The 26,308-nt window shown below is 29.0% G+C and overlaps 1 protein-coding gene across 1 annotated transcript in view; it reads right to left on the bottom strand.

The window, feature by feature from the left end:
• Nucleotides 1-12: 12 nt before the first annotated feature.
• Nucleotides 13-26,308, bottom strand: part of LOC111632347 (myb-binding protein 1A-like protein) — a 35,669-nt gene continuing 9,373 nt past the window's right edge. Inside the window, exons 5-16 of the mRNA XM_023376757.1 lie at nt 24,209-24,301; nt 24,029-24,131; nt 19,076-19,167; nt 13,213-13,305; nt 12,674-12,753; nt 12,523-12,586; nt 12,379-12,443; nt 12,241-12,292; nt 4,782-4,904; nt 4,501-4,710; nt 4,253-4,414; nt 13-280 (exon numbers count right to left, since the gene is read on the bottom strand). Of these exons, the coding sequence (XP_023232525.1) occupies nt 38-280; nt 4,253-4,414; nt 4,501-4,710; nt 4,782-4,904; nt 12,241-12,292; nt 12,379-12,443; nt 12,523-12,586; nt 12,674-12,753; nt 13,213-13,305; nt 19,076-19,167; nt 24,029-24,131; nt 24,209-24,301 (1,380 nt within the window). The 3' untranslated portion in view covers nt 13-37. The remainder of the gene's footprint in view (nt 281-4,252; nt 4,415-4,500; nt 4,711-4,781; nt 4,905-12,240; nt 12,293-12,378; nt 12,444-12,522; nt 12,587-12,673; nt 12,754-13,212; nt 13,306-19,075; nt 19,168-24,028; nt 24,132-24,208; nt 24,302-26,308) is intronic.

Genomic DNA, 26,308 nt, shown 5'->3' with positions numbered 1-26,308 from the left:
TTATTATTATTATTATTATTATTATTCTGACTTAAATTTAATATAAACTTACATTCAAAATTTGTTTTAGTGCATTTTCAGTGATGAATGGACAGAAAAGAGGAAATACAGCCATCACAATACTTCTTGTCAAATGTGAAGACTGAGACAAAAGTGATAGCATCAATTCAATTATTACTTCTATCCAACTTGGCTCATTATTTGATTCATCTTTAGTTGAATCTAATTTGTTTGCTTTTCTTCTGTACATTAAGGCATGATTACAGCATTCTTTCAACTCCTTTAAAATAAAAATTGACATATAATTATTACTGTTATTTATATAAATACAGTAGGATCTCATTTTACATGGGATTGATATACAGAAATTTGTCTTTTGCAGATTGACCAATAGTTCAGTTAACTTATTCTTAATGTCACTGAATCTTAAATCAGAAAATCAAGCTTCTCCTAATTCTGACAACTCTAAATATGGAAAAGCTACTGAATGCTATTCACTGTGATGAATACCTTGGTAGTTTATTCCATTGTCATTTTTTTTTCAAGTAATGTACTCATTACAATACAATGAAATTTTACTCGGTATATTTAGAAACAATGAACTAAATTATTATTAATTATAATAATAACATAAATAAAATAGCTTTTCTGTTAATTGTAAACGATTTGCATAATGATAAATGGTATTTAGGCAATCAACTGGAACTACTTATGATGTAAGCACAAAATTTTGTTTTACATAGTATCTGCTATCAACCTCTGTATAAAATAAGACCATACAATATATTTGTGTTTATATACCATATCTAATTCATTTGATAATAGTTAAAAATATTAAGAATATGCAGGAATAAGCTAGAAAAATCAAATATATCTTTCTTAGCATTCATAACTATCAATAACCCAATTTAATACATAAAAATCCATTAAATTATAAAAATATTTACATACCTATATATAGCTTATAAGTAAAAATATTGATAATTTGCATCATGCTACACAATAGCCAGATGAAGTAGCAAGTAGTCAACGTTATAATATATAGTAAAACCTCAATATTATAAACCCCTATATAGCAAATTATGCATTATTACAGACAGCCAATGTCAGTCCAGCCAAATTATAGGAAAATTATAAGAACTTGCCACAACAGACTATTTTTCAAGTCCCACACACCACTTTCCTTCAATTATTATGAACTTTTTAGTCACTGTTTTATTTTGATGCAATCATCAATTTATTTGCTTATTTAAAAATAAAAAATAAAATAAAATTCATTTTTAATAATTTTTTTGACTTACATTTTTACATTACATCTAGTTTTTTTGTTTTGTTTTCTCTATGAGCAACAAGTTTTGGACTTGCATAAAGCAAGTTAAGGATCATAAAAAAAATGAAAAGCTATAGATTTATATCTTACATATACCAGTACTGATAGATAGAAACATTGTTTCTATAAGTTTAATAAAAATCTGACATATATACTTTACAACTGAAATTTTGCCCACTATATAACGACTTTAGTCCACAATATTGATATATAATAATGGACAATTCGATATTACTATGTACAGTAGAATCTCCTTATATTAGCAGTAATAATCTGTTGAAATAAGATAAAAGTACATTGATTTGGCATTTGGACCGGGAGAAGACATCTTCAAACTGCAGATATTTTCTCCAGGTTCATAATTGAGTTCCATTTTAATGTGATTCTACTGTATAGTAATGAACTTTTCAATATAATGGACAAATCCATAATAAAAAGTAATCACAATAAAATGGATTTTCATTATAACGAACCAATTTCTTCAGTTTCTCCAGTAGTGGTCTATTAAATCAATCTTTTACTGTAGTTATAAAAATTGTTTTACTGAAATTATATATTTTATTAAAAAAAATTACTATTATTAACTTGTAGTTTTGATTGAACCTATTCCCTTTACTCATCTAATTACTTTTCTTAAACTACTTTGCCTAAAGGAAAAAAGTGAAGTTAAGAATTTTTTAGACTATTAGAATAAACAGATCATGCTTTTACTGATTATTTCTCCTTTTCATGATGTTATGTACAATTATTCATTTTGATATATTATTATATAATAATGATATTCTAACTAAAAAAGCAAGGATGTAGGTATGGTATGAATGGCTCTAAGAAATTATGGGATGGTCTTACTGGGGGTTCTGAAGGTCATAGGGAAAAAAGTACATCCTTTTTTATACCTAAAGAAAATGCAATCAGTTGCACCCTATCCTAAATAAATCATCATCTCTCACTATCCTGATAGATATGGGAGCATAAGATTGCTCTCAACAATATGAAATGTTCTTATGTGATAAGGTTAACTCCAACTAACTGAGGCAATAGATACCATCTCCTTAATAGACAACAAAAACATAACTGTTCTTGATACCATTTTATTGATAAGAAATGATGGAAACTAAGTGAAGCAGAACTCTTACAAGGTAAAAATAAAAACTAAATTTGATTAAATGTCATCAACTTAAGTATTCATTTCTGCATTCAAATCACTATGAAGATATTTATATGGTCATTCAAACCTTTTCAGAGAAACAAAGGTCACTTGACATGGGCATATGGACTGGTATTAATGTTACTTTTTTAGAATTAACTGACACACAATCAAATCTATATATCTATCTAGAATATAAGGTAAAATCTGTTTCAGTTCGTTAAAGTATTAATGCTATATACAGAGAAATTTTATAAGTTTCATATAAATAAATTTATTTTCCCTATTTATTAGTAAGTAAACAATAATTTTTTACAGCAAATATTTTGCAGGGTACAACCACAGTTAATTAATTATAGGTTGAACTAAAAGTTTGTTCAGTTTTTAGAGAGAAATAAAAATATATTATTTTGGAATAAATAAAAACCTTTAATCCACAATGTATTCACCCTTCTGTTCAATAACCTTATGCCATCTGATTGGTAGTTTCATAATTCCATCTGTGTAGAATTTAGGGGCTTCTGATTGAAGAAATTATCAATGTGATTTTTGATACCTTCTAAAGATTGAAATTCTATGCTATTTAAATTATTCTGTAATGAACAAAAAAGATGATAGTCTGATAGAACAATATCCAGAGAACATGCAAGTTGGCTCAAAACATCCAGTTAAAGTCTAGAAGTTTTTGATGCATGTTCAATAATGTGTGTGGTCTTGCATCATACAGAAATCTTGACTTTTCACTTTATAATTATTGTGGCATATTTTGTTTATGGTTATGTTAAGAATAACCACTTCCATTGATTTGCAAGTTCTGGATGTCTTTGATGCACTGCAGCCTTCAGTTCATCCAGTTAAAGACAATATTTATTGGAATTAATTGTTTGGTTTTTGGGAAAAGCTCATAATAAGAAGCACTTTCCAATCCCACCAAATTGAAATTATTACTTTTTTGGGATGCAAACCAGCTTTAGGTTGTGGCAGTGGCAGATCACCTGGCTTACTCCATGAACTCTTGTGTTGAATATTGTAAACAATCCATTTTTTCATCGCCTGTTATTAATCACTTTAAAAATGGATCATCATCATTGCAATTTAAAAATGAGTCACAAACAGAAACATGCTCAATAAGGTTTCATTCACTTAACTGATGGGGAACCCAAACATCATAAGGGGAAGTATATTCAAGGAAGCCAAATGTCTGACAACAAATGTTTGGGACCTTTTTAGGGTGTAGGCTATCTCTTGTGTTGTTCTATGTTTGATCATTTTGGATTAAAGTCATTATGGACTCATCTTCTATGGTTGAGGGCATCCTGACCAAGGTGCATCTTCAAGAGAAAAATCTCCCACCCTAAATTTTTAAAACTATTTCTGGCATGTTTGATGAGTAACTCCCCATATACAGCACATATCTTCTTTTGAGTTTTTGTTGCATTTTTCTCTTTTCAGAAATAATAGAGCACAAGATGTCAAAAATGCACCTTCTTATCTTCCATTTTAATGTTTCTTTTTCCTCTTAAAAGATAACAGAATTTTAAAAAATAACTGCAAGCAACTAAACATATATTAAATATGAAATTTTCATAATGCCCACCTAAACAAGTTAAAACTTGATAAGCATGACAGAGGTGACACAAATGAACGACTATGTAAATACCCAAATGAACTTTCAGTTCAACCTAAATAATAAATCTATTATTCCATTATTCATAATGCAAATAAACTTATTTTATATGAAATTATAACTCAAATTACAATATTAAATCACTAACTTGTAATATATCTATTGTTTCAGATGGATCAATAAATAATTGAAGACCAAGATAGACAAAAAGTGTTTGAAAGGCACAACTTTCATGTAGTTTGCCATCCTTCTTCTGTTGTTTTTGCAATTTGCTGGTAATTGTAATAACATCTTCCCAATATTCTTTAATCTATTTCAAAAATTAAAGAAAATTGTTATTATTTGTTAATTTATTATAATTTTTAAAATGTACAAATAAATAAAAACATGACTTGCCTGATTAATGTCTATAAGAGGAATGAAATAATCTGGTAAATTTAATATTGTATTAGTATAATGAAGAATGGAAGACATCATTTCACATTTTTTCTGAAGATTTGTTTTTTTTGAAGATGATGATCTGAACAGAAATTCTAATGAACGAATGAAACTTTTGAGACATACTTCTCTTATATTGTCAGATATTTCAGTTGGTATCTGAGAAGACTAAAATAAATATAAAATAATGAATTACAAATTTAAATAATTAATTTTTTTCTTTTGTGTAATTAAATTACCTCAGGTACTTCATCACATGGCTGTTTGATTTTAAAAAATGAATGAAGAAGAAGAAACTGAACACACTCTTTTTTCCAATCAATATTTGATATTAAAGCTGGATGTCCTACCAATAAAGATATCTAAAAGTGAATCAAATAAAAGAAATTTGTAAAATAAAAATTTATATATAATATGACAAATATATTAAAATGTAGATGTATTTGTATTTTATTTGTAATTTACTTTTTACAGTTTTAATAAATGTAATAATTAAAAACCTATAACAACTCTCTAATATCTTTATTTATATACCATTGGTGATTGGTTAATGAACATAATCTGTTCCAAGACTGTGTTTGCTTCTTGAATTGTTCATTAACTGATTATCCATTTACTATAGACTTTCATGGGAATTTAATTCATTCTGGAGATCCCAAAAAATAAATAAAAAATTATATACTTTCTTACTATGTTTATCTATATATAATAATAATAATTAAATATATACACAGTTTTGCATTTTTATCAGTTGTTTTTTTTTCCATTTGTGGGGCATTAATTAAAGAATCTGTCCAATGTTGATTGCTTTTTCTCTCTTCTTCAGGATTTTTCAGAAGTAATTAATAGCATTGTCGTTGTAGAGATCCCCAAACCTATTAACCTCAAGTTGGTTTGGGTGCCCTTCTAAGATCATTTTTCTGACATCCTTCCATTTCTTCAAAAGAACTTTAATAACAGATGCGACATTGGTCCTCTTTCATCTTCCTCTTTTTCAGAAGAAAACATATCTTGCTGAGTTTCTTGGTGTTCTTCATTCAACAGTTCTGTTGTCAGAACAGTTTCAGGTTCCATTACGAGCTCTTCAATGTTATCTTCATTCATCTCCAATTTGAGATCTCCAATTTGAGATCTAGTTGTCACAATTTCATCCATAATTTCAGGGACACCATCTCCATATCCCTGAATGCAGGAGGGACACAGCTTTTGCCAAGCAGTATTCAACTGTCATTGAATGGCTTCTGACCATGCCTTCTGAATGAGCCTGATCGTTTCAAGAATATCAAATTTTTCTTTCCAAAATGTTTTTAATGTCATCATTGAAGAGAATTGGCATGCTTCAAAACACCAATAAAACATTGTACGAATATACAATTTCTTGAAACCCGCAATAACCTCCTGATTCATTGGCTGAATCAATGAACTGGTATTAAAAGACAGAAACTGAACTGTCAGCTAGGAAAAGTCTTCCAGCAAATTATCTTCAAGCTCTTTCGGGTGTCTTGGTGCATTGTCCAGTAGCAACAGTGCTTTCAATGGCAGATAATCCTTGATGCTTGGAGCACAAACTTCAAACAGCCATTCTTTCAAAAGAGCCTGCATGACCCATTTCGTTCTTTGAAAAGAGCCTGCATGACCCATTTTATTCTATCTCCATATCACTGGCAGTCTTTCTTTAATTGTGGAATTTTTTTTAATGCTCTAGGGTTCTGAGTGATAGAAAAGAAGCAGGATAAGCTTCATATCACCACTAGCATTAGCTCCCAAAAGCAATGTCAATCGGTCTTTCATGGGTCTATGTCTAGGAATATTTTTCTCATGTTTCATGATGTAGGTATGGTTTGGCATGCACTTCCAAAATAAACCAGTTTAATAATAACGAATCACCTCACACCATATTATACAAAACACTGCTCATAAAACCTTTAACCAGTGCGAAGCACAATCTATCAGTCAATACAAACACTTTCAGACCCTTCCTGTGTCCTTCAGGCAAAGAATTGTTTGGAATGATTTTTTAAAATATGATAAATAGAATGAAATCACATGTTTAATAGCTTCGAAAATAAAAGTCTTTACATAACATTGTATGTCATACAAAATCTTTTCTTTTTTATTCACAAGTTGGTCGTAGAAGCTTGTTGTCAAGTAGCCATATCACATAAACCTTATCAATCCCCTTTTTATCAATTGTAATAAACCAGTTTCATTACAATTGGAAATTTGTTGTGGACAATATCCTTTTTTAATGAATTCTTCAAATTTGAGACAGAACTTCTCAGCTTCTTCTTTATCTGAACTAGCAGACTCATTATGGATTACCACATGTTTAATGCCAGATCTCCTTCTAAACTTTGCAAATCATCCAGCGGTAACCTTGAATTCTATCTCCTTGTGTGACAAATGTGGAATTTGTTTCTTCCGTTCAACATCACTGAGCCAGATATATTTTAAAGCTATAAACCAACCAATGCCAAATATTATTGGGCTAGAAATGGATTATAATATTAATAATTTATAAGACAATTTGGCACTATAGTCTATTTATCCTAACTTGGCAGCTACTGTAAACAAAGATTCTGTCGTATTAATCCGCCGAAGATTTTCATTGGTCAAATCACAATCGGAAGTGGCTCAACACGTGTTGACCAGTTAAGCCCCTTTCTCTGCACGTGTTAAAGTAGGTCAAAGTTGTCACAACAATTTAAAAATTACCGAGATAATACAATACTTAGAAAAGTTATTATAGCTTACTTTAACATTTTTACGTAGCCGTTTAAATTATTTCCATCGTTTAAATATAGTTTGTCAAAAATTATTATTAAATATATATTATTAAGACTTACAGAAAACATGTATGAATTTATCTATGTTATATTTATATAAATAAAAATTTTTTAAAATAATTATAGTGTAAACTTACCTTATTAATCATCTGTATCAGAACATAGTTGCTCAAAGTAATCATTTATATCGCTTTCGTCACTACTTGTGTTAGACTGAATAATCAGTTTTTCTACAACAGTTTCTGAAATCTCATCAAGTTCCCACATTCGTTGTTCTTCTTTTTCTATATGTTCAATACATTTTCTCCATCGTTCTTCATTTATTTGTTCGATAGCTTCATTCATTAAAATTCGCACATCCGACAGTTTGAATGTTGTGTTGTGACGTGCGATGTAACCTTTCATATCTGCCCATATCAATTCAATAGGATTTAAATTACAATGATACGGAGGTAAACGTAACACGTCGATACCTATTTCTTTGGCCATTTCGTCAATAATATATTTATCGTATTTATGTTTTATTTTTTTAACAATATCCAAAAGTTCTATTTTCAACATTTTGTCGTTATGACGAACCCTATTTTTTTCCAACCAAGAAATTATGTCAGCTTTTTTCCAACTACAATTTGGAATCTTCTCAATTTTAGCTGAGTGATATGGAGCATTGTCCATGACAACAACAGCATTACTTTCTAATTTTGATAATATTTTTTCAAACCATTTTTTGAAATTATTGCTATCCATTTCTTCATGGTAATCTTTTGTCGACTTTGATTCAAATTCATACAGACCACCATTCAGAAAACCTGTATTGCTGCCTATATGAACAACAACTATTCGTTTCCCCTTTCCAGAAGGATTTTTCAATCCAGTAGATCGTCCAGACATAAAAGCTTCGCGATAAGACGTAATTGAACAATCCTTCCATACTTTATTCTTGGTATGGCCCGCATTAATCCATGTTTCGTCCAAATAGTAAATTTTACGGCCTAAAGAACGCATTTCTCTTATTTTTCGTAGATATTGTCTTCGCCATAAAATGATATCGTCTCTTTCAATTAATCTACTATTTCTGTTTCGGTTCGTATATTTAAAATTAAGTAATTTTAACAAATTATATATCGTAGATCGAGTAAAGTCTGGTAAATCTGGATCGTCATTAACAGCCTGTAATACCTTATCTACAGTAGGTAATTCGTTTAAAAAATAAAAATTGTGTACTTTACCTCTAATGGCACATTTTGTGAATTCGTCATATTTGTCAACGAGTTGAGTACGCTTACGGGTTTTCGAAGGAGTTATTACTTTACCATTAGTAAAATATTCTTTACGAATTCTGTAAATGCTCCGTTCTGATATCCCTGTTGTCTGTGCTACCATTTTCACTAAATCCTTCACGCAGACTTCTGGATTCGTTTCAGTTAAAGAATTAAACAAATTTAATACTATTTGTTTATCCGAGCTCCTCAGCGATTTTCCTTGCCGATGTTTAATCGTATTTACATTCAAGTTTTCCATTTTTGTAATTCAACAACACAATTTGAAATAACGGTAGTTATTGCAATGAATGGAAAAAGAAACAAAAACATTATAGTGCGCATGACCGGAAAAAGTTTATTTCTAATGATTCAGAATGTGCAAATATTTATTAAAATAACAACTTAACAAATATGAAATAATAACATTTATAATCATTGCTAAGTGAATAGCATTTCATTAATGATTTTATAAATAACGAAGAACTATTTTCTGCGGACGAATGAGATGCAATACGATTTTTAATTGATGGACATGGGTTTAAACCAATAAACAAAGGGAGGTGTGTCTTAGTTTGTTTACAGTAGCTGCCAAGTTAGGATAAATAGACTATAGAGTTAGGCGTCAGGACCATCTCTTGATAAATTTAATAATTATAATTTTAATTAAATAATTTAGAACTACTGGAAGAAAAGAATCAGCCCGGAGAGGGACTCAAACATGCAACTCTTGCTTACCATGCAGATGCATTGCCAATTACACTACCTGGACCTCCAGTTTGATCTCCCCTTCAAGTATATATAAGCATTATGTTACAGGATTTGCAATGACCGGGTGAGTGCCTTGGGAGATGTTTACAGGACATGGGTGCTAAATGCATCTCCAACCAGCATTGTAATAACTGTTGATGGTTATAACATAAGCTTATATATACTGGAAGGGGAGATTGAACTGGAGGTCCAGGTAGCATAATTGGAAAAGCATCTGCACAGTAAACAAGAGTTGTGGGTTTGAGTCACGCTCCAAGCTGATTCTTTTCTAATTTAGTAGTTCTAAATTATTTAAATTAAAATTATAATTATTAAATTTATCAAGAGATGGCACCTAACACCTAACTCTAGTGTGAGATCTGCAGGATCGTTTTGTTAATTAATATAAAATATTCAAATATTTTATGTTGAGGAGAACATTTTAAACAAAGAAAGGATGTACATTTTTCATTTCTGAGGAAAGAAGGGAACTTGAACTTCCTTTAGATGGCCAACTTGCATGATGAATCAGTTTTGCACACAGTGCAGGCTGCCTGGAGAGCAGCCTATAAATAGGGGCATTTTCCTGCCAAGTGGGGTAGTCCGAGAAAAGAAGATTACCATACAAACTTGGGCAGTTCCCGGATGTAGGACTGGCCACATAAGTGTCGATCTCCATATAGAATTAAGAATCACCTCCCATGATATCGAAGATCCCATATAGACAACATATAGAAAACATTGGAACATAATGTATACTACATGCATAGAAGATTAATTATCCGATCCACATTATAGAAGACTACAACTATGAATATTACTTAAGTTTGAGGTAATATGATTTCATGTGTATATAAACTCTCTCTCGGTAGTAGGATAGATTAAGGTCATTTATTTGTATTGAGGTTTATTATAATTTGATTTTTATTTTATTAAATTCATTTGTTATAATATGGTCTCCTTACTGTCTCAATTCAAAGCCTACGTCCACTTCACTTACTTGCAACCTTCTGATTCAATATTCCTATAAAAAGGTTACTAGCATGCCTAACGCTATATCTAGGCTGGTATCAGGAAAGAGCAACTTACAGGGGATCTTTGCAGACTCTTGTTCTCATTAATGTCTAAGGAAGCCATCCTTCAACTCTGCAGGCTAGTCTCACAGACTAGTTGCAGAGTAAGTGGCATACAAGTGCTATCAAAACTCTGTGCCCCTGGATAGCCCTTCACAATAGTGCCAAATTGTCTTATAAATTATTAATATTATAGCCATTTCTAGCCTGATAATATTCAGCATTGGTTGGTGTATAGTTTCTTCAGTTCTTCAAAAATTTCTCTTGAAGGAATGTCATGCTAGTTATATCTCTTTTCATTTCCCTTTCTTTTATCCAAATTAAAAGCAATCCCTCCATTTTTCATGGATGACACATCTTTGTTTCTCAGATGTGATTTTTGTTACTCCTTTAGCTGCTTGAATCTTAGCCAAGGTCTACAGTAGGCACAGTCTTAGCCAAGGCTGTGCCTACTGTAGACATGTTCAAGCCATACTGTCTAGCAACATCATCCATCATCTGCTCAATCTCTATTTTGGCAATTATCTTTTCTTTGTTTCTACAGTGAGAACAGTTCTTGATACTCCCTCTTTTTAGGTTCCATAATATCATCAGTTTCTTTTTTTAAATAAAAAGTTTAGAAAAGCACTTACAAAAATTCAGAGAACAGAAATCAACTAGCACACAAAACATTATGTAAATGTGAGGCCTTAGTGAAATTCAAAATTTGGTATTAAAACATTAACGGATATCCAATTGGACAGTTAAATTCTCACCTTTTGAAAATAAAAACAAACGTAAAACTTAACACGCACCCAACAGTCTTGCAAAGACTATAAAAAATCCTTTCTGTCAGAAAGATAAACAAAAGGCTGGAATTATAAGGGAGAGTTTCAAAGTTCAGAGGAATACTATCCGATCAGTACTGGGTTAAGCATCAATGTCAATGTCTCCTGCACTCCAAAAGGTTTCAAATTGTCACCAGGAGACAAGAGAAAACCAATCAGTATTCATTATTTTATGTTGCTTCTTCTTGTGTTTGTTCTATGAGGTGTTCATTATCTGAACATGTGTTTGTTGTTCAAACATAAAAATCTTTTGCAAAAGTGTTCGTTGTCTGATTTGTTTGCAGTCCAAACTGTTTGTTAAAAGATCACCCACTGTATTAGATTATGAACAATGATAACTTTTTACATATAATAAATTATAGAATAATTAATTCTAGGCATATTCTCTTTAATGTAATTAATTACTTTTCATGTACAGGCACTCACTGACTTACAAACAAGTTAGGTTCCCAAGATTTTGTGATAAATTGAAAACCAACCTAGAAAGTATATTTGTACACAGAATAACTGCATATTGTTAGTGTTTGATTCTTCAATGCACTTAATATTAATAGAATACATTATGCTTGTTTATCTGCTTGCTACTACTTAGTACCAGGTATTTTCAAATGCAGTTTTATTCACCTATTGCACTTAGTTTTATAATGCCAAGTTTAGTTCCCATTGTAATAAAGAGACACTTCTTGCATTTTTTTTCTACTGTTAGATTTACTATTCTGTTTTATATCTAAGACTGCTATTATTTTATTGTACTCAGAAGAATGTTTTCTTTAACATTTAATTAACAACTAGTTTTGTTAGATCTGATTAATTTTATATTTTAGTCACAGTTTAACTGCATACCAGTAACCCTGGAGTTTCTGGCATGCTGATCTCCCCATTTTTAAGTGGTCATTCTGTGAAAATATGGTAATATGCATTTATAGTATTTCTATTTAATGCTTATTGAAAATATATATATATATATATATAAATTAATAAGTTTTCATTTGATATGACTAACCTGATTAACAGCAAATCCTCTAGTATGATCATTATACACTTCTTCATTCTCACTATAAATTAATTCAAAATCAATTAATTTTTTTATTACTTTATCATTAGATTTAGCAACAATAAAGTGTCTTAAAATTTTACTTACTTGTTATTGTTCACAAATATTGATTTTAATATTTCAGCAAATGATTTAACAGCATTACTTTTTAACTATGTAAATAAAATAAATTATTTTAAATTCAATCAGGTATCTCACATAAAAAAATTATATAAATGTATTATTTCTTACATGTTGTATAATGTTTGAAACTGTTTTCGTTTTTGTCAACTTGTCAAATACAATTGTACCAGGTCTGAAATATTTATTAGTAATTTTAAAGTAAGTTTCAATATAAATTTGAAGTAAAATTAAAAATAGACTGTAAATAATCAATCCTTACTGTTTTATAAATATCATCAATACTTCAAGTTGAAGCTTAGCTTTGTCACACTCAGAAACATATTTAACAAAAAAGTCACACTAAAATAAAATATTTTATTCACTTAATGTTATTATGATTACAGACAAATTATAATAAAAATTATCTTCAGTTAAATATATATATAAAATCTAAATTTAATTTAATTGTCATTTATTTCATTAAAATTATTTTAAAAGATTTTAAATTATATAATTTGCCAAATTTGTTCTCAATATGAAAATTATTTCTCTTTTCCTATAATGTGTTTGATTGTACTTGATTATATTTGGTGATAAACTAATTACAATGTTTGTTAATATTGTTCTTTTCTTTCTGTTTTAATTGTTTTCTTTTTGTAGGCATAGAAAAAAACATATACAATGAATACTATGACTGTGCCATAATCAGAGACAAAATAATCCTTCACAACAGCACAAACAGCAAATTACAGAAAACAACCACAATAAACTCAATTTCTCAAAACTCAAGTACCAAAATAAAAATAATAAATTACAAACCATATCAGAAGCAGCAATATTAAGAGAACTATGTTGATTTACAGATGATCTGATGAACATATTACAGAAGTTCGGTGATAACACTATTTTAACCTGAAAATTTTAAATCATCATTTTTAAAAAATATAATTTTATTAATATAATTTATTGAACTAATTATTTTTATTTCAATTTATAAACATAAATGCTAATCAATAATACAGAATTTTAGTGAAATATATTTTGTTTAAATAAATATTTTTAGAATATTTATTTAAACAAAATATATTTCATTAACACTTAAAATCAAAATACAATATAATCTGCTTATTGTAATAACATTAAGACTTATTTATACTGATAACAATAAATAATAACATTAAGTAGAAAAAATAAAAAATGGACTACAATTCAAAAGGAAAACTTCTAAAAAGAAATTTTCTTAAGTTAATACAGTAAAACTTCTCTAATTTGAAGCTCCAAGGAACAGGAAAAAAAATTAAAATTACAGAATAGAGTGAAAATGACAATTCTGAAATTTGTATTTTTGTCTCTGTTGCATTATATAAAGAATCTGATGGTTTTCTTTTATTTTAAACAGCCCATGTAAATGTCTCTCAGCAAAATGTTCAATGTAACTAATGGGATCAAACAGTTTTGCAGGTACATCTTATTGAGATATGAGACTGCACTGGAACATTGTCTGCAAATGGGTGTTGGACATTAGATACAAATACTGTCTGAAAATTTCATGGAAATCTGATAATTAGGATCACTTTGAATAAAATAAATATTAAATTCAATTTAGGGAAGTTGAAAGTAACACAAATCAGTACTGGAGAACAATGAAAAGCTTTGACTTGAATTTCCTTAACTTTAATTTTCTCCAAGCTGGAGACATTAAATCCCTGTGCTATTGAGACCTACAAAGTGCTTCATTTTCTTCATATTACGTAAGTTTTATTGTATTTGTGGTATATGCTCTTTCCTATCCTATTTTAAGACAACAACTGATGAAAAAAATCTGGTTTCAATCACTTAGGCATTAAAAAAGACATTGAAAACAATTTAAAATGTATACCTAAGAAGTTTATTAGTTAATTAATAGTATTGTTTGCCTATGTATTTATTTTATTTTATTTATTTACTATTTTTTTGTAGTATCATCTTTAACAGTTTGCATATAAGCAAGAATTTCAGCAATTTAAACTATTGTATTGTTGACAATGATTATAGTAATTAATATTTAATGTTTAAAGTACTGATTAAGACAATAATTGCACATTAACGACCACATATAGAAACTAATGGAAAGAAAAGGCATTTTGAAAATGCTACTTACCTGAAAATAATGAAAATTATAACTAGTACACTGATTACAACAAGTAAAGTTTTATAAATGTATTTTATGTTTTGGATATGCTAATTTCTATAATATTAAACAAATAATAACAATATCCATAATTAAAATGAGCAGATTCTATTGTATCATAAATGTTTATTATTAATTTTTAATATGACGTTTATATTAATTTATCAGACTCCATTCTTTCCTACTTAAAACACTTTTATACTGAATGACTATTTATACTAAAATGTATTATTTGTTATATGGAACAAACATTTTCAGTAATTTTTGTCTTCAGGTTCCAAATCCCAAATAACAAATGATTTGAAATAGATAATTTCAAAATTCATACAGACTAGTAGTTCTCAAACTTTTGGACTCACAGCTGCCTTAATCTGCTACTTTTTAACAATGGCTCCCCAATATACTGTATCTGTATACAGTGGGTGATTGGTTAACGAACAGTTTGGACACTGAACAAATCAGATAATGAACACTTTCACGAAAGATTTTTATGTTCAGTATTGAACACTTCACAGAACAAACAGAAAAATAAGCAACATAAAATAATGAATACTAATTGGTCTTCCCTTATCTCCAGGTGACAATTTGAAACCTTTTGGAGCTCTGAAGATGTTGACATTGACGTTCAACTTGATACTGATCAGATAGTATTCCTCAAAATTTTGAAACTCTCCCTTGTAATTCCAGCTTTTTGTCTACCTTTCTGACAAATAATTTTTTATAGTCTTCATGAGACTGTCGAGCGGAAACTCATTAAGTTTTGTGTCAGTTTTTATTTACGAAAGATGAGAGTTTAACTGTCCCATCAAATATTCATTAACATTTTAATACCAAATTCCATCTAGGCCTTGCATTTAAATAATTTTTTGTGCAATAGTTGATTTCTGTTCTCTGAATTTTTGTAATTGCTTTTCTGAACTTTTTATTTAAAAAAGAAACTGATATTATTATGGAGCCTAAAAAGAGTGGTGTGTGAAGAACTGTGCTCACTATAGAAACCAAGCAAGAGATAATAGCCAAGGTAGAGAGTGGGCACAAGATGTCTGATATTGCTAGGTAGTACGGCTTAAACAGGTCTACAGTAGGCACAATCTTAGCTATGAAAGATATATCAAGAAGTCTCAAGCAGCTAAAGGAGTAATGAAAATCACATCTGAGAAATAAAGAACATTGAAGAGCTCATAATGGAACCTGAAACTGATGTGACAGAACTCCAAGAACTCTTAAATGAAGAATACCAAGAAACTCAGTGAGATGTGTTTTCTTTTGAAAAAGATGACGATGAAAAAGGACCAATGCCATTATTTGCTATTAAAGATCTTTTGACAAAGTGGGAGGATGTCAGAACAACAATCATCCAAACCTGAATGAGGCTAATAGGCTTGGAGATCTCTACAATTACAATACTATTAATTACTTCTGAAAAATCCCGAAGAAAAGAGAAAAGCAATCGACATTAGACAGATTCTTTAATCCCCACAAACGGAAAAAACATCACTAATAAAAATGCAAGACTGTGTATATATGTATTTTTGCTATTACATATAAATAAGCATAGTAAGAAAGTATATAATTTTTATTTATTTTTTGGGATCTCCAGAATGAATTAATTAAATTCCCATAAAAAAACTTATGGTAAATTGATAATCAGTTAACAAACAATTCGGATAGCAAACAAAGTCTTGAAATGGACTATGTTTGTTAACCAATCACCCACTGTATATACAGTGGTACCTCAGGATACGAACGCCCCAGCATACGAAATTTTCAAGATACGACATGAAATTCGAACATATTTTTGCTCCACGATACGAACAAAAACTCACCATACGATGTTACATTAGTTCGCAGCGCCATTTTTTATTCACTCCTGTTCATTGGTCTCAGTCCGCGTGTTTGCTTCATTGTGGAAGGATCTCGCTCGATAAAGGAAATCTTGAGGTATTTTCAGAAAGTGACTGATTTTATTGAAAAGAAACATCCCGAAAAGGTTCACACTGGCCGTATTGCTGCTCGGAGTAATGACATTTGCCTAAGTCATTTTAGAAACATTTTAAAAAGTAGGCAAAGCCAAACCTCTTTGGATAGATATTTTACCAAGCGACCTCTATCCAGTGAAAGTGCTGGTGGAAGTGAAGGAAAGAAAGCAAAAAGCAGTGAATAAAAATTTAAAAAAATATATATATAAAACACTAATTTTTTTTTATCTTTTCTAAGTTATTTTTAAGTTATTGTTACATTATGTTATGTAAGTTAAGTTTTAGTATCATTTCCCTTCTCCCTCTCTTCCGCCACCAGTTTACACCTCCACCGTCGTCTATCCTCAAAGGTAAAGTGCAAATAAAACTACATTTTTTTTTATCAATTATTATTCTATTATGGTTATTTATACATTTACAACTACAAAATGCATTTTTCAGTGTTTTCCTTACTATAGTTATTTTTTTTAATGTACTACTTAGCTTTAATTTGAGTGTGTTTTTCGTGTTGGAACGAATTATTTGGTTTTACATGTAATCGTATGAAGAAAAATGATTCACCTTACGACATTTTCATGATACGATCTCAGTTTCGGAACGGATTAATTTCGTATCCTGAGGTACCACTGTATATATATATATATTTATCAATATTTATTTTTTTAAAGAGTAAACCCAGTCTAGATAGTACTCTCACTCTCTCTTTAAGAGTAATTGTTATGTTGATATTATAATGAAATAATATAAACAAATAAAGAAAACTGATAGTCCTTAGATTAGGCAAAGAATAAATATTATATTTATATTATTTATATAAAATGTATATCATACAGTTATTTTCATATACCACACATACATCAACTAAAAATTTAATTCATGTAAGATTAACCACAAAACAGAAGTAAAATTGTCTGTAAGAAAGTGTTTCTATCTTTTTTTCTATTAACATGGAAAGAATAGCTTAATTTTAAAATAAAGAAATAAAAAGAAAGAAAAAGGTTTGTATTAATTTAAAAAGTTTTAGTCAAATGGATCTCCAGATACATAATTTAGACAGGCTTACAAAAAATGCACTGCACAAATGCTGTCAGCACAACACTAATAATTAAAACTAGAAGACAACCCTTGGTACCTACAGGATAAGAGATTAAATAGAAAAAGTTAATTTTAGAATAAAAAATTGGAATTTAATGTTTGCCAAAAGTTACTTGTAGTCTAGACTACATGAAATATATTCACTCCCAACACGACATACAAAAAGGAGTTAAAAACTTTCTTTGTTTACCATGTTTAAGATGATAAAATCCAAAAGAAACCTAGTTGTTCTGGATACTTTGACTCTCAATGGATATCCCTAAGCCATCAAAAATCACACAATATAATGGTAGATGATACAATACTTGTTAAATGAAAGTTACTACAAAATGATTGGTAAACATTTATAAAATGCAGAAATTTCAAGTTAGACAGTGTTCTTTATCAGGCTACACATTGTTTTGTAAACTACACACACACACACACACACACACACACACACACAGGTGATTCCTCAGTGAATCCTCAGTGAATCTTGCATGATTTGTTGTAAAAAGCTTCTTATCAACTCCCTACACAAAGTGATGAGAAAATTTCAGAAATTTAAAACCCAATATCTCCAGAACCTACATTGGATCTGAAAACAAAAAGCTTTTTGCACATCTACACTCACTCCATCTACAAACAACTAATTTATCCAAATCTGCTGAAAAATGTATTAATTTAGCTAACAAAAATCTTCTTAGTGTAATATATATATAACAACCATTCTGGCCATGGTACCAAGGGGTGCCATAGTACACAGTTTTGAAACCTGATATAAACAACCAAATCTGAATTATTCTAATGATCAGATGATAAGGCTGGATTAACTATTGAGCTACAGTAGATTTTGACTAATTGACTTTATAGATATTAAATAATTTGTGCTAATAACATGTGTTAAATTTAATAATTATATGATTTTTGGATTAAATTTATTAATATACATCATTCTGGAAAGAAAAAAATCATTCCAGAGGACTTGAACTTGCAACTGCAAATGCCATAAGTAGTAGGTATTAAAATTATTTTTATTTCTGAAAATATTTAAAAATTTAGACTTAATTTTATTTATAAATCCAATTTTAATACTAGAAGATATAATATGATATAATTAGATTTTTCAGAAGCTGTTCTAGAGTTCTTATTCCAATCTGTAATGGTGGACTCTGATGATGCTAGATAGCATCCTGAGCAGTATTTAATTCTGAAATAACAAATTATCTATTGAACTCCTTAAAAACTCAGTTTAGCACTAATGAACTTCACCTTTGTAAAATGGATTTGATCATCATGAAGAATAAATATAATCAGATTTTACTTATGTGTCTGTAAAAGCAAATTCTTTTTGTTGCTTCATTTACATAAATTATAATAGAATAAGATATTTTTATTAATATTAAAATATTTTCTTAATTCATTATTAAAATATAATTATAAATAGCAAAATACTTACTAAAGATACTTTTTTTAACTGAGGAAGAATTATTTTAATTAACTGGAAACCAAGATATATTTTAACATGCTGACCAGGAACAAATAAAGTTTCTGTAATATTATATTAATACTTCAGTTATACAATAACAATAAATAATTCTAATTTGTTAAATAATAATTAAACATTTAATTTTCTTATTTTAATTTCTTTTGAAGATTTTTTAAAAGAAATAATTTTTTAAAATGTTTATAAAATGAAAAACAATCATTTAATAATTTTAATTAAAGGGGGCCGCTCCGTTCGTCAGGGAGATTGGTGCGTTTTTGTTAACACTTCGTTTTACTGAGGAATATTTTGTCTTTTGTGTTTTTTGGAGTTTATTTCTACAATGATTAATTTAAAATTAACCCAATTACTACTACTAATGTCCGGAATTGAACCGAATCCAGGCCCTCTTCAGAAAACGCCACCCAAAAGAGGAAGACCTCCAACAAACCGAACAACGCAATCGTCATTCAACACTAAACCAGCTGAAGGTGAAATCAACTTAATTACCGAATATACTCAACAAAGAAGAGCAGAACCAACTATCCAGGTTAGTGAAAATTCTACTTTGAATCCTTCAACCGCAATTTCAAATATGGAAATATCGGACACTTCAACCTCACTTCTATGGACGAAGATAGTTGATCTGATAACGACTAGTAATGAAAAAATAGAAAGTCAATTTGCTTTAATTCACAAAGAAATTACCACCATTCATAATGAAATCAGTGACTTTACTGGACAAATTCAAACTATTAAAGATAGAAACGATATAATCGAATCGGAACTTAAAAAATTAAAAACTCAGAATGAACTTCTACAATTTAAATTTGACTCCATGCAAAACAAATTAAATAATAATAATCTAATAATATATGATTACTCAAAAATTTTCAATGATAGAAGTGAAGAAGAAATATTAAGGTTTTTAAATAATTCACTCAATATTCCATGCAAAATGAATGAAGAAATCAAATTAATCCGTAATATTCCTAATTCCAAGATTAATATTAAATGTTTAATTTTAAAATCTGATCAACTGAGAAATGAGATACTGATCACCTTTAATAAGCGTAAACAAAACAATTCATTGGGACCATGGCAAAACTTAAACATGTCAGTAGATCTGGTTATTAATTCTCGGAAAAGAAGAAAAGCTTTATTACCTTACTATATCGAATTAAAAAAACGAAATATTCAGGTCAAATTACGAGACGATTTCCTTATAATTAACCAGAAAAGAATAACTTATAGTTTCTTAATAAATCAACTAGTAAATGCAGAGGATTTTTTAGAATATACGACTTAAATAAGTCCGATAATTGCCACTCTCCTAAAATAATCAATAATGAAATTGATAATAATAAAAATCAAGAAAATTCTTATTTAAATATAATAAACTGGAATTGTAATGGTTTATCGAAAAAAATTGATAACATTGAGTTTAAACAGTTATTAAATAATAATGATATAATTGGTCTTACAGAAACTTGGTTAACTTCTCCAGATAAAAAGTTTAAAGATAAATATGTGGAATATACTGTGTTATCAACTATGGCACATAGGCCAGTTGGGCCCGGTCGTCCATATGGTGGATTAAGTATATTTATCAAGAAAAATATAGGCATAATTAAGAATATACACAAAAATGATAACAGTATATCGATTATAATCCAAATTACCAACCCACATATGCAATTTTTGCTAAACAGACTAGTAGGCATTATACTGGTTTATGTCCCTCCAGATCAACCGCAAATCTTAAATGATATTTATAAACACATCGAACAATGGAAAATTATTACCCCATATATTATTATATTAGGAGATTTGAATGCGAGAATTGCCCAATTAATGGATGTGAAATATAAAGGACCAAATTCAGAAATTCAAAATAATCGTAAATCCAAAGATAAAAAATATAACAAAATAGGTCTTCAATTATTAGAATATATTAATCAGTTACAATTATATATACTGAATGGTAGAATAAAAAATGATTACCCGGCGGAATTTACTTGTCTTACTAATTCTGGCTGTTCTACAATTGATCTAATAATATGTTCAGAATTAATTACAGACTTATGCAAATGTATTCAAGTATTAAACTATGATCTCTCCGACCATTTTCCTATAAAAATGTCTATTCTAATAGCAAATAATCAACTATATAAATCTGAATCAAAATCACATCAAATAATCAAATATAACTACCAACAATATCAACTAATGATTAGTAATAGAATTGGACAACTAACGAACTATCTTCCAACGGAAGGAATGGACAAATATTCTCGTTTTGAACTAATATTAAAAGAATTTATACAAATATATAACTCAAAGTATAATATAACGTATAAATTTAAAAAGCCATGGTTTGATTTAAATTGTTACAAACTTAAAGTACAGAAGAATAAAGCTCTAAAACAATTCAGAAACTGTTACTCAGATATTTCTTTCAACCGTTATAAACAGTTAAAAACTTCTTATTTCAACTTACTGAAAGTAAAAAAATTAAACTACTTTAAAAAACTTCAACAACAAATGATAGCAAACAAAAATAATCAACTTTTTTGGTCATCAATTCAGAAATTACGAAAATCTTGTCTAGAATGTCAACCGGATATAGATATTTCAATATGGTCTAGTTATTTTAATAGATTTCCGGTTATTGAAAACTCACCAAATAATCATCAAACAACCGTAACGAATGACTTTTTTGATGCACCTCTTACCTATGATGAATTGGAATACTCCATTGGAAAACTAAAAATAAAATCATCGCCAGGTCCAGATTTAATTACTAATAAATTCATCAAACTTTTACCTCCATCAGGAAAACATGTACTACTTGAAATATATAATTATTTTTACGAACAATTAATATATCCGTCATCTTGGAATACTGTAAAACTACTTATGATCCATAAAAAAGGAAATAGATTATCACCAGAAAACTATCGTCCTATCGCTCTTCTATCAACTTTAAGGAAATGTTTCACATCAATATTGGCATTACGATTTCAAAAATGGACGACAAATCAAAAACTAATTTCGAATTTACAGTTTGCTTTTATAAAATCCAAAGGAACTGAATCGGCCATATTCTTATTAAACTCACTAATTCAAATATACTTAAAGAAAAAACGAAGAAAAATTTATGCTGCATTCATTGACATTACTAAAGCATTTGACTCTATTCACGTACCCTCTTTGGTTAACAAATTAAAAGTATTTGGTGCAGGTACCAAATTTACAACTACAATTATGGAACTTTTTTCCTCTTACAAAATCAATATAGTATACGGAAAACAGAGATATCCTGAAATTATAATAAATCGAGGAATTTTACAAGGTGAGCCATTGTCTCCCTATCTATTTAATTTTTATATTAATGAAATAGATAAGCTATTCTTATATGATTCAGAAGGCATTAATATATATGGAAGAACATTTCACTACATTCTATACGCAGATGATTTGGTTTTATTGGCCCCAACAAAAGTTACTCTACAGCATAAGATTAATAAAGTGAACGACTATCTGAAATCTATTTATTTAACGATCAATACTGATAAATCAAAAATAATAATATTCAGAAACAATATTAAACTGGCAAATCAAGAGAAATCATTTTATATAAATAATCAACCGTTGGAATTGGTCAATAACATAAAATATTTGGGTATAATGTTCAACTGGAATGGTAAATTCCAAACACATATGAAATATCTTAATAATAAAATAAATCAATTAATAAATAATACTCTCTATTTAGGAGCTAGTTTAAAAATCTCAAACTTAAATCTTCATATGAGAATGTTTAACTCAATAATAATGTCAACTATTCTATATGCTAGTCCGATTTGGGCCATTGATTTGTTTTATAACCTGGAAAAATTCCATATTATCTATTTACGCAAAATATTTAAACTCGAACGTACTATACCTGGTTATGCTATTCGCTCAGAAACAAACAGATGTCAAATTTTTCCATTCTTTATGAAAAGATTAATAAGATTTTACTATCGTTTAATACATTCTAAAGATGATAATATTACGTTTTTACTTCATATAATGAAAAATAAAATGGGAAACGATAATACCAATAATACAACTTGGCTCTATAAATTTAATAAAATATTACAGTCATTTGGTGTATCTACTATCTTACTTGACAACTCAATTGACAATTGGAATAATGCTTACACTATGATGATGGATTCAGCGATTTCACAATCGATGATTAGTGATCAAAATTCTCTACTCAATTCAACATATCATCCCTGGTATTTGCATATCCTAAGTTTTCCCACTCAATCGAACATTATTACAATGAATACAAATTTAAATATTAAACGTTTATTACTACAACTGAGACTAAATCGATTCTCCTTAATTGTGAATAATAATTATATAGATTTTACTAAATCATGTTATTGGTGTGATTCCAACAACTTTTCTGCATTTCATATAATTAGAGACTGTACTGCGTTGAAAAAATATCATCAAAGATTTCAGACACTGAGAATATTTTCTACAAATAACGAATTTGATTATAGAATTAAACTGGGCAATTTAACGAAAATAGATATGTATAAAATTGTTAATTTCTTTAACCAAATTATTAATGATTTGAATAATCAACATAAGAAATAAATTGTGTTTAATTAATTATTTTTATATAAATAACTAATTTATATTTACTTATTATTTGTATTGTTTATATCTAAATCATTACCCCCCTGTAACAAGGACTCCTTATTATGAATAAATATATTTGATTGATTGATTGATAATTTTAATTAAATAAATAAACTTATAATGAAATTAATAAAATGAATTAGAATTTGGTGAGTCTAAACTAAATTAAAAGTATAAACAAGCAGTTGAATAAAAATTATAATTAAAAATTATTCAACTCACCATCGATTAGCTTCCAAAATTCAGTAAAATTACTTAATTTTAATGCATTTTCAATTATAACATTACATACTGGATGAATAGTTGGATGTACCAAGGTGGAATCCTTAAAATAAAAAGAAAAAATAAATATGCATGTGTAATTAATTATTTTATATTTATTTATAAACTTTATTAACTCACTTTGATAATCCTCACAAAATGTGTAAAATTTTCTTCATCCAAAACAATACTTGTTTTCCAATGTTTTTTCAAAAATTTAGAATTCACAAATTCCTACAAAACATTTTCATTATGTTATTTATTTAATCATTTATAATTAATTTCTTTTTAATTAGATTATTCAATAAAATAACATAATTTATAAATAAATATACAGGCTGAATATCCCAAATCTAAAATTCTAAAATCAAAATATTCCAAAATCCATAACTTATTTTTCACAGTTATTATTGTTTGCTTCGTATCTAGTAGAATCCATTATTGTTTTTTGGAAATTGGCTATTCTATCCAATTATTTTTAACTAGATTTGTCACAATGGTTAGACACAGAAGACCACTTTTACACCTTATAATATCCTTTATTGAAATTGAAATGCTTTTAGAATTTATTGTAAGGTTACCAAATGTCAAAATAACAATTGTAAATTTGATTTCAATAAAGGATATTATAAGGAGTAAAAGTGGTCTTCTGTGTCTAACCATTGTGACAAATCTAGTTAAAAATAATTGGATAGAATAGCCAATTATCAAGAAACAATAATTCTTTTTCACAGCAGAAAGCCCTTTGGAATAGGACTATAACTCACTGTTTGTAACATGAAACATAACATGACAGTGCAAGTGCAGTCATGCTCACTGTTGTAATTCAGTAAGAAACATTTCTAAAATTGTGTAGTAGCATATTTAATGAACAATTCAACTTCTTCAGATATTCATAGGCCATCTTTATATTCATATCTTTGAACAGAATTTATTTAAACAAATCTGTCAAATTTTTAAAATTATTATTTGAATGTATGTTATCAATTTTACCTCAACATATTAAATAAATAATTTATTTTTGCTTAATTATCAAAATAATTAACAGGCTGTCTAATTGCCCAAAACAAAATTAACAAAGCAACAGCAAAGCAAAATAAAAGTGACACCAAGTATTTGAAATTCAGAAAACAAACATAATATAAAATGTTTATATCCAACTGAACTTCCTATCAAATACTGGAGTTAATATCTTCCTTCTACCTGTATAAAAACCTTCCAAATCTCCAGTGATACTCATTTAAGCAAATGTTTTCGACCCTACCAGGGTCTTCATCAGGCCACCGTTACAAAAATTCAAACAGTGTGAAATCGAACAGGAACCAAATAAATGCGATTCAAATCTTTGAACGTCAACGTTAATATCAAAAATAGAACACCACGCTCTTGTAGCGATGTCGTCAAAGCACGAGCAACATGCGCTTGCAATAAAACCATATTACACCTAATTATGTTCCTGTTCGATTTCGCACTGTTTGAATTTTTGTAACGGTGGCCTGATGAAGACCCTGGTAGGGTCGAAAACGTTTGCTTAAACGAGTATCACTGGAGATTTGGAAGGTTTTTATACAGGTAGAAGGAAGTATATTACCTCCAGTATTTGATAGGAAGTTCAGTTATTATGTACCAACAAGCTACGACACAGTCACATTATTTCTACGACTAATATTAATGATACATATACTAAAAACCTGGAGGAGACACTTCAGGCCCAAATGGATAACTTCTGCTTTAGAGACCCACCTGAACTGGACAACAACTTCCATAGTAATATTAGAAACAACACCCATGATAATATAAATACTGCAGACATGCCGCCATTCATTTATGAGGAAATAGATCACATATTCAACACTCTCAAACGAGGTAAAGCCCCTGGTGTGAACTATATCACAACAGATATTGCCAAGCAAATTTGGAGACTCATTCCCGATGCCCTACTACAGATTTTCAATAGCTGTCTAGAGCATGGTATTTTCCCCAAAGCCTGGAAAATTGCCAATATTATACCCATTCCTAAACCAGGCAACCCTGATGACTACCGCCCAATTTCTCTTTTACCAGTTATGGGAAAGGTCTTGGAAAAACTAATTAATAACAGGCTCATCTGGCATGTTGAAAAGGGCAATTACCTCAGCAACCACCAATATGGTTTCAGACCCCAACGTTCTGCCCCCCAAGCCATCAACACCGTCGTCAGCAACATCAAGTCCTTACTCAACAACTACAAATACATTCTAG

Source organism: Centruroides sculpturatus, unplaced genomic scaffold (assembly GCF_000671375.1).
Source record: "Centruroides sculpturatus isolate CEXI.00-Female unplaced genomic scaffold, Cexi_2.0 scaffold675, whole genome shotgun sequence".
NCBI lineage: Eukaryota > Metazoa > Arthropoda > Arachnida > Scorpiones > Buthidae > Centruroides > Centruroides sculpturatus.
The sequence above is the reverse complement of the archived record's forward strand: the minus strand, read 5'-3'. Positions and strand labels throughout refer to the sequence as shown.